We start from the raw sequence: 13,928 nt of genomic DNA on the forward strand, positions 1-13,928 counted from the left end.
AGGCACTCCTGACTTGGGAAAACGGACCACGGCCGCGCGTTTAACATTTTGGGCCTGATTACAACTTTGGAGGAGGTGTATATCCGTGACGGATATACCACCATCCGTATTACGAGTTCCATAGGATATAATGGACTCGTAATACGGCTGGTGGTATATCCGTCACATTTGGGACGGATTAACACCTTCCTCCAAAGTTGTAATCAGGCCCATTGTAATCTTTTTAAACAGGTACTGAATGATTCCAAAGACAATATCAATGCTAAAGTAGATCAGAAATATTGAACAGAATACATGGTTCCCACCTTTCAGTAGATTCTGCCAAAATTATGTGAACAAGGGAAATCAATAACACTGACTGCCACAGGTTAACTGTGGTGGCGGATCACCATGATGTGTCACTGATTTTTGTAGGGTATTTCCCCAGTGTTCATCCATCTCCAGGAAAGGATACCCGGTATGTGTGGTGACATCTTTTGTCTCAAGACTACTGAAAAATAGTGAATAATTGTGTGTACTGTTTTCCCCTTTTCACATATTGTCCTATACTAATTATAGGGTATCGCCATGATGAAGACCTCATTTGAATCCAGTCCCACCTCTCAGGTCGAAACGTGTCTGCATGTCACATATTCATGAGGAGTTTGCACTTACTTGAGTTTCATTCTTAACTGGTTGCCTTCACCAAGGCTCTACATAAAGTGGTCCCAAAAATATTTCTTTCACACTAATCTTAAGATTGTTTTCAGGACGTGACTAAATAAGACGGGTTATTGTTGCATTTTATTGTAATTTTTTTATTTTTTGGGGGTGGAGTTTGACATGTACATTGTCAAATGTATGTAAATGAGTGGTGCTAGGATAAGTGAGGTTAGTATGTGCACTCGTACGTGGTGTTATTGAACACAATGAATTAATTATGTGCATTCACAATACTTAAAACATTACAGTAATTTATGGCTAGTGAAGACTTTGCTCTTTGACTGAAGTTACTGGCTTAGCCAGTGCTTGTTTAGAGTGTATTGTGTTAAGAGCAATGAGGAAGAAGGTGCAACAACATGTGATTGGAAACACCAAATAGTGTAAAGTGAAAAGGGACACGTGCATGGCACTGGTCCAGTCACAACCCTTTTCAATGTCTATACGACATGTTTACTTATTGTTGTACTATGGATTACACAAATAACATACAAAAATGGTTCCTTTTCCCTGTGCGTCTCTACTCTACTTTGATAAAATTGTACTAATTTGGTTAGAAATGATTTTAATCTCCTAGGCAGTCATATTCTGCAGCTGACAGTACCATCACTGAACTTCTTTGTACACTCCAAGGGACAGCCAGGGATCAGAGTTTGAGGGAGGTTGCAAAATGGTCTATTGTTTAGGGCAAGAAAATAGCAGAACTAGGAAACATTACAGTGTTTCTCTTGCGGTGGCCTTTAAGGTTGAATTTTAGTTCATGGAACTATGCAGATTTCAGACATTAATTTATGACCAAAGTTAAAATAGATAAAAGCAGACTATGGGCCTCATTATGAGGCTGTCGGTCTTGAGACCATCAGCCTCATGGTGACGGTCAGACTGCTGTACTAATGGCGGTCCAAACACAACATTATGATGCTGGTGGTTGGACCACCAGGAATATGGTTCCCGATGGACTGATGATCAGCCACGGTGATACCGTGTTGAGCACTGCTGTGCTGATCACGAGTCCCCTTTACGCCAGCCTTTTCAAGGCGGTTTAACCACCATGAAAAGGCTGGCAGAAAAAAATGTTGGGGGCACAAGGGGGCTCCTGCTCTGCCCACGACCATGTCATGGGCAGTTCAGCGCCCCCATACCCAGCACCCTCGGAATGCGAACTGTCTGTTTTGCAGGCAATGCACACCACGGAATGCTTAGCAGACAGTGCGCATTCCGAAGTTGCTGTTGTGCTATGGTATTGGCCTTAGTTCCCTTAAGGGAGCCAAGACAAAAACTGTAGCACTGTTCCAGCCGGGCTGACCAGCGGGAACGTTGTAATGCGATGTGCCTGCCAGTCATCCCAGTGGGAACATCGTGATACAATTGGGGGTGAGGCTGCCGGGCTGACAATGGTCTCATCCCCACAAGTTTGGTGGTCGGCTTGTACGACCGCCAAACTCGGAATCAGGCCCTATAAGTAAGCAGAATGTTCTTTGCTCAGTTTCATAACATTAGACTCTCCATCAAAGTTTAAAAAATTGAAAATTATCTTGCTTCAGAAACCAAAATTCAACAGTTATGAACCCCATAACATAATGGAAACAGGTTTGCAAGACCAGCTATTTCCATTAAACAAAACCATTATGTAAAAGTGTTCGGAAATATGGTCTACATCTATAACTACCAAACAAAGTGCCCCTGATTGCACAAAAAGACGTTGGGTGATGGGTAACGCCTACTGAACTATCTTACTGCTACAGTGAATAAATTATACTTCTAAACAAATGACGGGGGACTTCAGATTTCAGTTATGTAAAACATTTCATGATGGCATACATCAGTGCCTAATACAGCAATAGTTACATCTGTGATGAGGAAAGTTAAATAGAAAAGGATTGTAGGTATGGAAATGTCCTGGTTATTTTCAAACACATAATGCTGCATCCATTCTGCGTTGCTTTATGTAAGGAAATGCCTCCTTGGCGTGGTTACCCCCTGACTTTTTGCCTTTGCTGATGCTATGTTTTGAATTGAAAGTGTGCTGAGGCCTGCTAACCAGGCCCCAGCACCAGTGTTCTTTCCCTAACCTGTACTTTTGTTTTACACAATTGGCACACCCTGGCATCCAGGTAAGTCCCTTGTAACTGGTACCCCTGGTACCAAGGGCCCTGATGCCAGGGAAGGTCTCAAAGGGCTGTAGCATATCTTATGCCACCCTGGGGACCCCTCACTCAGCACAGACACACTGCTTGCCAGCTTGTGTGTGCTGGTGAGGACAAAACGAGTAAGTCGACATGGCACTCCCCTCAGGGTGCCATGCCAACCTCACACTGCCTATGCAGTATAGGTAAGTCACCCCTCTAGCAGGCCTTACAGCCCTAAGGCAGGGTGCACTATACCATAGGTGAGGGCACCAGTGCATGAGCACTGTGCCCCTACAGTGTCTAAGCAAAACCTTAGACATTGTAAGTGCAGGGTAGCCATAAGAGTATATGGTCTGGGAGTCTGTCAAACACGAACTCCACAGCACCATAATGGCTACACTGAAAACTGGGAAGTTTGGTATCAAACTTCTCAGCACAATAAATGCACACTGATGCCAGTGTACATTTTATTGTAAAATACACCCCAGAGGGCACCTTAGAGGTGCCCCCTGAAACGTTAACCAACTACCTGTGTAGGCTGACTGGTTCTAGCAGCCTGCCACACTTGAGACATGTTGCTGGCCCCATGGGGAGAGTGCCTTTGTCACTCTGAGGCCAGTAACAAAGCCTGCACTGGGTGGAGATGCTAACACCTCCCCCAGGCAGGAGCTGTAACACCTGGCGGTGAGCCTCAAAGGCTCACCCCCTTTGTTCCAGCACCGCAGGGCACTCCAGCTAGTGGAGTTGCCCGCCCCCTCCGGCCACGGCCCCACTTTTGGCAGCAAGGCCGGAGGAAATAATGAGAATAACAAGGAGGAGTCACTGGCCAGTCAGGACAGCCCCTAAGGTGTCCTGAGCTGAAGTGACTAACTTTTAGAAATCCTCCATCTTGCAGATGGAGGATTCCCCCAATAGGGATAGGATTGTGACCCCCTCCCCTTGGGAGGAGGCACAAAGAGGGTGTACCCACCCTCAGGGCTAGTAGCCATTGGCTACTAACCCCCCAGACCTAAACACGCCCTTAAATTTAGTATTTAAGGGCTTCCCTGAACCTAAGAATTTAGATTCCTGCAACTTACAAGAAAAAGAGGACTGCTGATCTGAAAACCCCTGCAGAAGAAGAAAGAAGACACCAACTGCTTTGGCTCCAGTCCTACCGGCCTGTCTCCTGCCTTCTAAAGAAACCTGCTCCAGCGATGCTTTCCCAAGGACCAGCGACCCCTGAATACTCAGAGGACTGCCCTGCTTCAAAAGGAACAAGAAACTCCCGAGGACAGCGGCCCTGTTCCAAAAAGACTGCAACTTTGTTTCAGAGGAGCAGATTTAAAGACCCCTGCAATCCCCGCAAGAAGCGTGAGACTTGCAACACTGCACCCGGCGACCCCGACTCGACTGGTGGAGAACCAACACCTCAGGGAGGACCCTCCGGCGACTCCAAGACTGTGAGTAACCAAAGTTGTCCCCCCTGAGCCCCCACAGCGACGCCTGCAGAGGGAATCCCGAGGCTCCCCCTGACCGCGACTGCCTGACTCTAAAATCCCGACGTCTGGAAAAGACCCTGCTCCCGCAGCCCCCAGCACCTGAAGGATCGGAACTCCAGTGCAGGAGTGACCCCCAGGAGGCCCTCTCCCTTGCCCAGGTGGTGGCTACCCCGAGGAGCCCCCCCCCCTTGCCTGCCTGCACCGCTGAAGAGACCCCTTGGTCTCCCATTGACTCCCATTGGAAACCCGACGCTTGTTTGCACACTGCACCCGGCCGCCCCTGCGCTGCTGAGGGTGTACTTTTTGTGTGGACTTGTGTCCCCCCCCGGTGCCCTACAAAACCCCCCTGGTCTGCCCTCCGAAGACGCGGGTACTTACCTGCTGGCAGACTGGAACCGGGGCACCCCCTTCTCTCCATTGAAACCTATGCGTTTTGGGCACCACTTTGAACTCTGCACCTGACCGGCCCTGAGCTGCTGGTGTGGTGACTTTGAGGTTGCTCTGAACCCCCAACGGTGGGCTACCTTGGACCCCAATCTTAACCCCGTAGGTGGTGTACTTACCTGCAAGAACTAACATTACTTTACCTCCCCCAGGAACTGTGAAAATTGCAGTGTCCACTTTTAAAACAGCTAAATGTGTTTTATGTAAAAAGTATATATGCTATTGTGATTATTCAAAGTTCCTAGAGTACTTACCTGCAATACCTTTCAAATGAGATATTACATGTAGAATTTGAACCTGTGGTTCTTAAAAATAAACTAAGAAAATATATTTTTCTATAACAAAAACCTATTGGCCTGGAATTGTCTCTGAGTGTGTGTTCCTCATTTATTGCCTGTGTGTATGTACAACAAATACTTAACACTACTCCTTTGATAAGCCTACTGCTCGACCACACTACCACAAAATAGAGCATTAGTATTATCTCTTTTTGCCACTATCTTACCTCTAAGGGGAACCCTTGGACTCTGTGCATACTATTCCTTACTTTGAGATAGTGCATACAGAGCCAACTTCCTACACTTTATAACAGACTTAACTACATTCATGATTAACTCACTGCAACAGCAGACAATGAGACATTCAAGAGAGATATAACAAAACAAAAAAAAGTCCCAACCAAGGAAGGAAGGCCAGCAAAAAAAAAAAAAAAAAAAAAAGATCTGCTTTTATTGTGAGAGTGACTTGTTCAGGAGGCACAGTGATATCTAGTAGAACCGGTCACCGCGCTGTCCCTATGAACGATTGTTTACGACACAGGGTGCTGCTTGTGCCGAAAAGGCCGACACGTGATACTGCTCTATCAACTGGTATGAAAGACAACAAGCTAAATGATATATGTCCTGATCGAGAGTACAATCAAGGAGCGACTGATGAATGTGACTAACACACAGCACCACACATGAAGGGGAGGTATGGCCCTCCATCCCTTTTTAGGGTCGAGCCTGCGTTGCATGCGCTCGCGCATGCGTTTCGCAGGGAGACTCTTTTGTATTTAGAAAAGGGCTCGGAGCCCTGTCAACTTCACGTCAGTGTTTTTTATTGGTTGGTGGGCTTCCCTAATAAAATCTGCTTGCTTTCATTAGTCGAAGACACACATATGTCATGCCTTTTCCGGTGGCTAGCCCTCCTCCAGCGCAGTGACCAAGTACAGAAAACATGCGAGACTCGCTGTTTTCCATCAGGCTCGTGGACTTTTTTTTCTCTAATTTACTAGCCCGATCTCGCTTGGCAGAAGTCGAGAGCTTTACATACTTGATTTCACTTTTTCGGGTTATGTACATAAATGCACTTTTGCCCGATAGGTGAAAAGTCAGGTTAGGAGTTTACAACGCGATCAGCTTTAACATGAGCAAACGCGAGACCCGATGCATTGTAAATGCTTGTTCTATAGTGTAAATGACAGGGCATTTGTTAAAAATAATTTTGGAAAGGTGTTTCCCCACTAAACATCTTAGAAACAGCATAAAACAAACAAAACATACTAAATAATCTAGTATTAAAGTATCATCTGACAAAATATATAAGGAGGCTATAGTATTTGTCAGATTAAAATAATTTATTTTGTATGTTTTATGTTTGTTGCACAAAATAAACCAAGTGATTTTATTGAAAAACAGCACCTTAGGCATTAAGAATCACAGTATGAATAATCCCTAGTAGCCATAGTAAACTACAGGTAAACAGACCTCTTTTATGGGAAGATTTACTTACATATTTTGTCAGTGTGCTTCAAAACATAGTCGATTTACTCACCTACATAACTGCTAGTGCCTTCACTCTTCCCGTAGTCCTCAATGTCAATGGGGTAGGTCTCTCCTTCTTCATTTATGCCCATTGGTACATATGGCATGGCATCTCCAGGCTCTACAGAGAAAGGAAATAACGTAAGCGTGTGTGCTTGACATATGCACTGTGAACGGAGACAAGTGCTTATGAGTTTGAGGCAAAAGGTTTTGGATGCACAGGCAGCATATGCAACCCTTAAACCAAGGTGGGAAAATAATTCACTGGTAAACAAGCGGATTTTTGAGGCGCTATGCACTGGAATGTAGTAAAATTCATTTTATGTCAGATGCAGGCCATCTTCCAGCACTGACTATTGTTGTCAGATAGATAAAATCCATATCTCAAGTAATTAGAGCAATGCGTGCCGCCAGAGTCGACATCAAAAAAAAAAATGCAAGAAATAGAAGATAAGCCGCCTACTGCTACCACGAACTGTAACAGAAATCTACAAGTATCATGTCTCCTGCACTGCAGATAGGAAACAAAGACCCATCTCTACAAAGAAAGCATCCAATGCTAGAGGTTTATTTGTCTTAAGATAACCAAACCTACTTATGCCTAACCGCTCTACGATATATAGCTCCTCCCAACATATGCACATCCCTATTGCTTTAGAATCAGATACAATCTACAAAATGTAACCTACAGACCTATATACATATGTGGCCAACGAGTGCAAGGCCCTTCTCAAAACTCTACAACAACAGGATCCAAACAAAAAGGAAAAATCAGAACAGGGCCAAACAGCTTGGTGCAGGTAGATGGAATCATCAAGCCAAACACTCCACATTATGTCCAGCCCAACACAACTGTTACGCTTACAGACTGAAGAGTGCTTGACTGGGAGTCACACTCTAGAATACTTACTCCTCAAGCAGGCAAAACTCTCCCATTTGAAGAAAGTTACAAACAAACTAGTTTCATAAACATGCAACTCTTTCTAATGCTGTGATCATTATGCTTTGAAATGATCATAGTCACAACTGTCTGAGCCACACAACTGCCAGGTGCTCATTGTGGGACCTGAGATTAGGGATAAATGGGAGGTTGCAGTGAAAGGGAACCAATGGTCACGATACACATACTTATTGTTAGCAACAAATGAGGATGGATGAACTCAGTTTAGTTAATGAAACGGAGGACAGGAGTTAGCAAGATTTACTCACCGACAGGACTAGAAACATCTTCTTCTCCATAGTCCTGTGTCTCAATGGCATAAGACTCCTCATCGTCTACAACACTGACTGACACAGCTGGCCTCGTAACTTCAGGGCCTGGGATGAAAAGATACAGATGATTTGAATACTCACTTTTGTTTCTTAACTTGCCTTATTGCTGTAAGAAGGATCTATGCACAACCTTATAGAATCTCGTCACAGTTAATGTTATCACACATGATATACCAGAAAGAATCTTCCAAACATCATCTCCCAGATTTTAAAGACTGCAGTTCACCACGGAGTCAGAATTGTACTATAAAATAACATCTGCATTTGTAAATAGAACTTGAACCCCGGGAATATCCCGGCACAGCTATGCAAGTGTCCTCACATGGTTAAACTGCATCACACACATCTGTCACTGATCCCACAGCAAAGTTTCAGAATACAGATCTAGGCTTGGTCTTTCAAGTCTGGCGATGCTATGCTCGCTTCACCCATCCGGCCACTCCCCTTGCCCCACACACGTGTAGTCATTCATCCCACTTTCCTTGCACACTAAGAGACACGAAAGAGAAATAAAGTGTCAGGTCGACATTCAGTAACTGAGCCACACACACTCCATTATGCCACTGGGGAGAACGAGTAGGTGAGTAGATTTCTCACAGTATCCATCAGAAATATGTTGTTCCCAGAAGAAACAAATGATGACCAACAGACGGAAAAGTTACTTACCAGCGATTCTGGTTTCCCTTCAAAGGAATATTTATTGAAGACACAAGTGTGGAATAATCCTGCTCATGTGCGGGATGCCAGAGCAATATATATATCCAAGCAAATATGTGAAGACTAACAAATTAAACAAGTTAGAAGTCCTACTCAAGACTCCATTGGTAGAATTGTTTATTTTTCATTTAAAAAATGTCCAATTATGTCTAAGACTGTCCCAAACAAAATAAATAAATAAATAACAGACAAAAATAATCTTTCACATACCGATTTGAAAAGAAAATGAGACAGAAACAGAGGGTAGGTTAGCTGCTGCAGCTTCTAAAGGGTAAAGAGGACACTACTTTGAGAACACCAGCAGCATCCCCGTTTCTTGCAGTGGCAGTTCAGTTCCTTTTTACAGGGCATCAGGATCCTCCATTGAATTAATAATAATAATACCTCCTGGGAGACCTATCGTGGCTTGTCCCGATAATAAAGATTCCTATGAATTAACACAATCATTTTTCCTTCTCATTCGTAAGATCTTTGACACTTAAAGCACTGAATAGAATAGCCGGCCCAAGCCTTATAGAGTGACAGAACAAACATCTAGATGATCAACCAATAAAGGAGAATTTCTTTTAAGAGGTCCTGCAAGAACGCTGGCCCAGCCCTTGCATTCATTTTGGACGCTGAATTGAAACATTAGTGCCCAGAGAAAGCAGGAACAGATCTCCACATGGTCACCTAACAAATTTTATAACCCAAGTGACATCTTGATGCTATCAACAAAAAAACAGACTATTTCAAATTGTGTAAATCCACTAAAGGGCACGCAGCGAACAAATAGTTGTTTGGATTTCAAAATGTTTTAGTTCTAGCTAGCTAGAAATGCAAAAGTCTTCTTGCGTGTAAGATGTGGAAGGATCGTATGCTGGAGGTGAAGGATTTCGGAAGATGGAGTGTGAATGTACAGCTTGAGGAAAGCATATTATTATGGTGCTGTTGTGCGACATTACCTTGTAATAAACTCGCAAATCCATTCTTGGTCCAGTCTGGCTTGTTTGAAAAACCTTAGCCCAAGCCTTGGTAGCTGTGGCTTTGAGTGGTCAGGCTTTAGCAAAAGAACAGATGCAAAGCATTGAGAAATACCAAAATGGTTGAATAAGAAACACAATACAAAGGATATCCGACACCAATTTATAACAAGAATTTGCAATGCAACAGGTCTCGCATTTGTGAGAGTTGGGGGACTAAATGACAATGTCTTTTACCTATGTGTTTTGTTTTGGAGTGTAGTGGATATATGAACAGATACGCGGCTGTAGCACTGCCTAGAGGACTCAGAATGGACGAGTAACTGACGGAACCAGAGAAGCAGCTGCAGCACTTTCTAGGAGACTAAGAGTGAAGAATTAACACTGGTAACAGAGACACAGCTGTAGACCTGCCTAGAGGACCGAGAACGGGGGAGTTACTGACGGAACCGGAGAAGAAGCTGCAGCACTGCCTAAAGGATTTAGAATGGGGGAGTTACTCACGGGACCAGAGAAGCAGCTAGCGTCACTGCCTAGAGGATTTAGAATAAGGAATTACCAACAAGACCAGAGAAGCAGCTAGCAGCACTTTCTAATGGACTAAAAATGAGGAATTACTACTGAGACCGGAGAAACAGCTGCAGCACTGTCTATAGGACTTAGAATAAAGAATTACCATTAGGACCACAGAAACAGCTGCAGCACTGTCTAGAAGACTTAGAATGAGGAATTACCACTGCTTATTGAGAGAACTCTTTATGGGCTAATTGACGAAATGTACTTTTCCTGACTTACACAAGAACTAGAATAGGGATCAGGTTTATGGGACACCCTTTATGCTATGTTCTGTATTGACTAAATAAAGACTAAAAAAAATACAAAAAATATGTTGAACTAATGACTAATAAAAAGTATTAAAATCAAACTATAACTCTCATTGACTCGAAGAATAGAAAGATTGAAGAGTGCGATGAATACAAATTGTAAACAGCACAGTATTGGTAGCGTTCATATAAAGCACTATCTGTTGGAGAGAAATAGCATTTTACTGGAGTTATGAACATACCAACATAGACATGGTCCCTACAACAACAGTCGTACCATTGGAAGGCTGCTTTAGTTTTTCTTCCCTCTTCAATGTTTATGTTGGGGCTGGAATCCTTCGCTTTTTAGCCCACCTTCCATGTACATGCCAGCAGTGACGTAACTCAGGCTGTCGCCCTGAACGAACGCAAAATGTCTATAAAAACAAGCAGCGAGGAGGGTGTTTGTTTTATGATCTCAGTGTTTGACTGCTTAGCAAATGTGATCAAGATAACAGCATGATTTACTGCCCTGTTTCTTGAAACAGGGTTGCAGCGAAGAATGCTCTGCAAATGAAAGGGGAAGCTTTGCCAAACAAGAGTAGGAAACCAAGAAAAAAAAAGGTTCCCCAAAGAACAGATAAACAAGACAAGGTGTAACTATACAGTACTTAGTCCCAGCTCCCAAAGAGAAAAAAGAGGGACAAAGAGGCATGTCTGACCACTAGCAAGCAAGGATTTTTGAATGACACTGAAACGAACACATGAAATGGCTTTAAACCCACAGAAGTATACCTAAAAGTATACAAGAGGTCGCTTACACTGGACCTAAAAACAGGTCCTATTTTTATGACTTTTTAGATACAAAAATGAACAAAATCCACCAGATGGTTCCAGAGCTAGAAATCATTAAGAAAATAATAAGTCACTGCTTTTCATTCAAATTGCAAACAAGCATTGCCAACTACTGCGGTTAGCTGTTTCTTTGAAAACTTTTGTGTAGCTCCCTGCTAACTCTGGCAGGGAGCGAGTCATAGAGGACAATGAGGCTTGGCAGGACAGTTACTTTTCAGTAAAAGCAGCCTCAAATCCAGTTTCAGGTTCCACGGGCAAACCGCCATAGATTTCATTGAAGTGGTCCTGATGCAAGGGATACAGGATACTGATCCTGTGACAGGGGTCTTCCTGGAGCTACTCCTCGGTCCCGGTCACAGTTGGGGGACTTGGGCAATAGAGATCAAGGTTCAGTCTTGGACGCAGCCTCTCTTTGCAAGGTCCAGGGAACAACTGGACAATTCTTCGGTCCTCTCTTCAGTGCAAACTTGATCTGAGGTCTGGGTGCCAGTTCTATGACCAGAACTTGCCTTTGAAGATGCAGTGACAACTAGCCGCTGGATCACAGGTTCTCCTGCGACCTGATGACGACTTCCTTGGAAGTGTTGCGTCTGGATATCTCAGACTGAAATATTCTGCACACTCCCAAGATTGGCAGGGCCCCCCTCTCTTTGTGTGGAGCTCGGTAGCACACCCTAGAGGTGTGGGTACCTGAGGGCTACATGCCCACAGGAAAATGGGTTTGGGAACATTTGCCCTACTCTCTCTCTGGCGCCAACCTATGTACCTCTCACGTGTTTCCACCATTTGACTTTCAAAGACAGCTTCCCTTCTGAAGCTTACCTTTTGGGCTTAAACTCAGTTTAGCCTTTGAGGCAGGCTAAGGTAACACCTGTTCTGACAGCAGGCCCTTGTGTTCCTTTGTGCCCTGGGAGGGGAGAAGGCTGTCGTGCGGCCAGCAACAGCAAACGGACACTGGAAAACATTGTGTACTAGAGTTTCAACTTTCTAAAGTTGCCTTTTACTTAAAAAGTTATAATAAATTTGGCTTGAACATCAAGTAAGGGCTTAATGTGAAGATTTTTTGATACCTCGAAGCACCAACTTTAGCATTCCCATTAAGAATTGCTGAGTGGTCAGGGTGTAACCTTGTACTCGCCAATTGGCTACTAGACGTTTTACAGAAGAAACAGGTTGGGGTTTTCACTGTTAGAAAATGTAAAAATATGTGTTCCACTTTTTAAAATACAACGCCCTGCCCTGGAGTTTGACAGGCCTGTCGTAGTGGTGAATTCAGATTTTAAAAAAGAAGGTCTAGAGTTTGTCATTACTTTAAATGGCAAAGTCAAGACAGCAGTTTGAAAGCTGCTCTACCAGCAAGGAATGGCAGACTGGGAGTCATCCTCGTGGTGGCACAATAAGTGCCTCTGTCCACGAAAGACACTTTAACTTACAGGCCTTGGTACCACAAACTAGGGACTTGTATGTAAGATGAATGGTTCCAAATGTAGGTGAGCCAGAAACACACATTTTAATGGCCGGAGCACTGGCACTGAGGCCTGTTTGGCAGGACCTGGTGCACTCTCAGCTTTGAAAAACCAGAATGAGTTACATAGACATAAACGTGGGGGTTGAGGTTGTTTGCTATGGTGTTCTGGGGTCTTTCCTAATATAGTTCCGCAAAGTGGACCAAGCACATCCCTTCAGCACTTGATTATTAGGATACTGAGGTGTACTGGGCAACTAGTTTTAGCCAGCCTGTCACCAACAGACATGTTCTGACCCTCAGGCCTCGAATGGTCAGGAACAAAGCCTCCAAGCAGGATGACCTCAAATCTGCATTCCAAGTTGGGGGACTTCAAAGAAGCCCACTGCCCTTGGTATGCAGATCTAGCTTCCCTCAAGCCAAAAGGTATCCACCCCTTCGGTCAATTCCACCCCAAAGGTAAGCTGCCTGATATGGGCACAACATTTAGAAATCTGTCATCTTGGTGATGGCAGAATTAGGAACTCTGGGACAGGGTTATACCCACTTCCCACAGGAAGTGGTCATATCGGGTGCAGTTACCCCAAGGGTAAGTAGCCCCTTTGCTACTGCCCTACATTCTCCTAAACACCCCTAAATTTAGTATTTAGGAGAGCCCTTGGTACCAGAAAATCAGATCCTGTCGATCTGAAGAAGGACACTGAAGAGATGCAAAAGTAAGAACTGAAGACCAGTGACTGACTTGGCATCAACCCTGCTAGTCTGCCTGCTGACTTCAACAATCGTGCAAAAGACGCCAGGTCCTGCAGCTGCCTGTGCCCCCAAAAGCTTGGGAGGGTTGCCTGAAGTGACCCCTAGGTGTGGCCGAGGACCCTGTCCTGTACCCACCTTAAGTCTGGAACATTGGTCCTGTAAGTTGCTGTGGAGTACCCGTTTGCCGTATATGTTTTCTCTCCTATTGGGTAACATTGCAGCGTCAGAAAAATTGCACTGTCGGATTTTTAACCCTGTGATAAATCAATTGCAAAACATACTTACCTGATCGTAATAATTCTGGTACCTAAACATATATAAAGATACCTGTTATTTTTATAAATTGGCGTGGATCTCCTTCTTGAATTGTGTGTCTCATTTACTGACTGTGTGCCTATGGTAAGTGTCTAACACTCCTTTCTGATAAGCCTATGGCTGCTAGACCACCTTATCCCCTAAGAGGGCACCCTTGGATTGCTAGAGCACGCCCCTGTCCAGTAGTAAGAGAGCTCCTGGACTCTTTACACAGTATATCTCATTTTG

The 13,928-nt window shown here is 44.1% G+C and overlaps 1 protein-coding gene across 2 annotated transcripts in view; it reads right to left on the reverse strand.

The window, feature by feature from the left end:
- Positions 1-13,928, reverse strand: part of LOC138303546 (zinc finger protein 674-like) — a 52,646-nt gene that overhangs the window by 18,618 nt on the left and 20,100 nt on the right. For both annotated transcript variants that reach the window (XM_069242788.1, XM_069242787.1), the window contains exons 8-9: positions 7,768-7,875; positions 6,569-6,679 (exon numbers count right to left, since the gene is read on the reverse strand). In XM_069242788.1, coding sequence (XP_069098889.1) covers positions 6,569-6,679; positions 7,768-7,875 — 219 coding nt within the window. The remainder of the gene's footprint in view (positions 1-6,568; positions 6,680-7,767; positions 7,876-13,928) is intronic.

The sequence above is a fragment of the Pleurodeles waltl genome, chromosome 7 (genome assembly GCF_031143425.1).
Source record: "Pleurodeles waltl isolate 20211129_DDA chromosome 7, aPleWal1.hap1.20221129, whole genome shotgun sequence".
In the NCBI taxonomy this organism is placed as follows: domain Eukaryota; kingdom Metazoa; phylum Chordata; class Amphibia; order Caudata; family Salamandridae; genus Pleurodeles; species Pleurodeles waltl.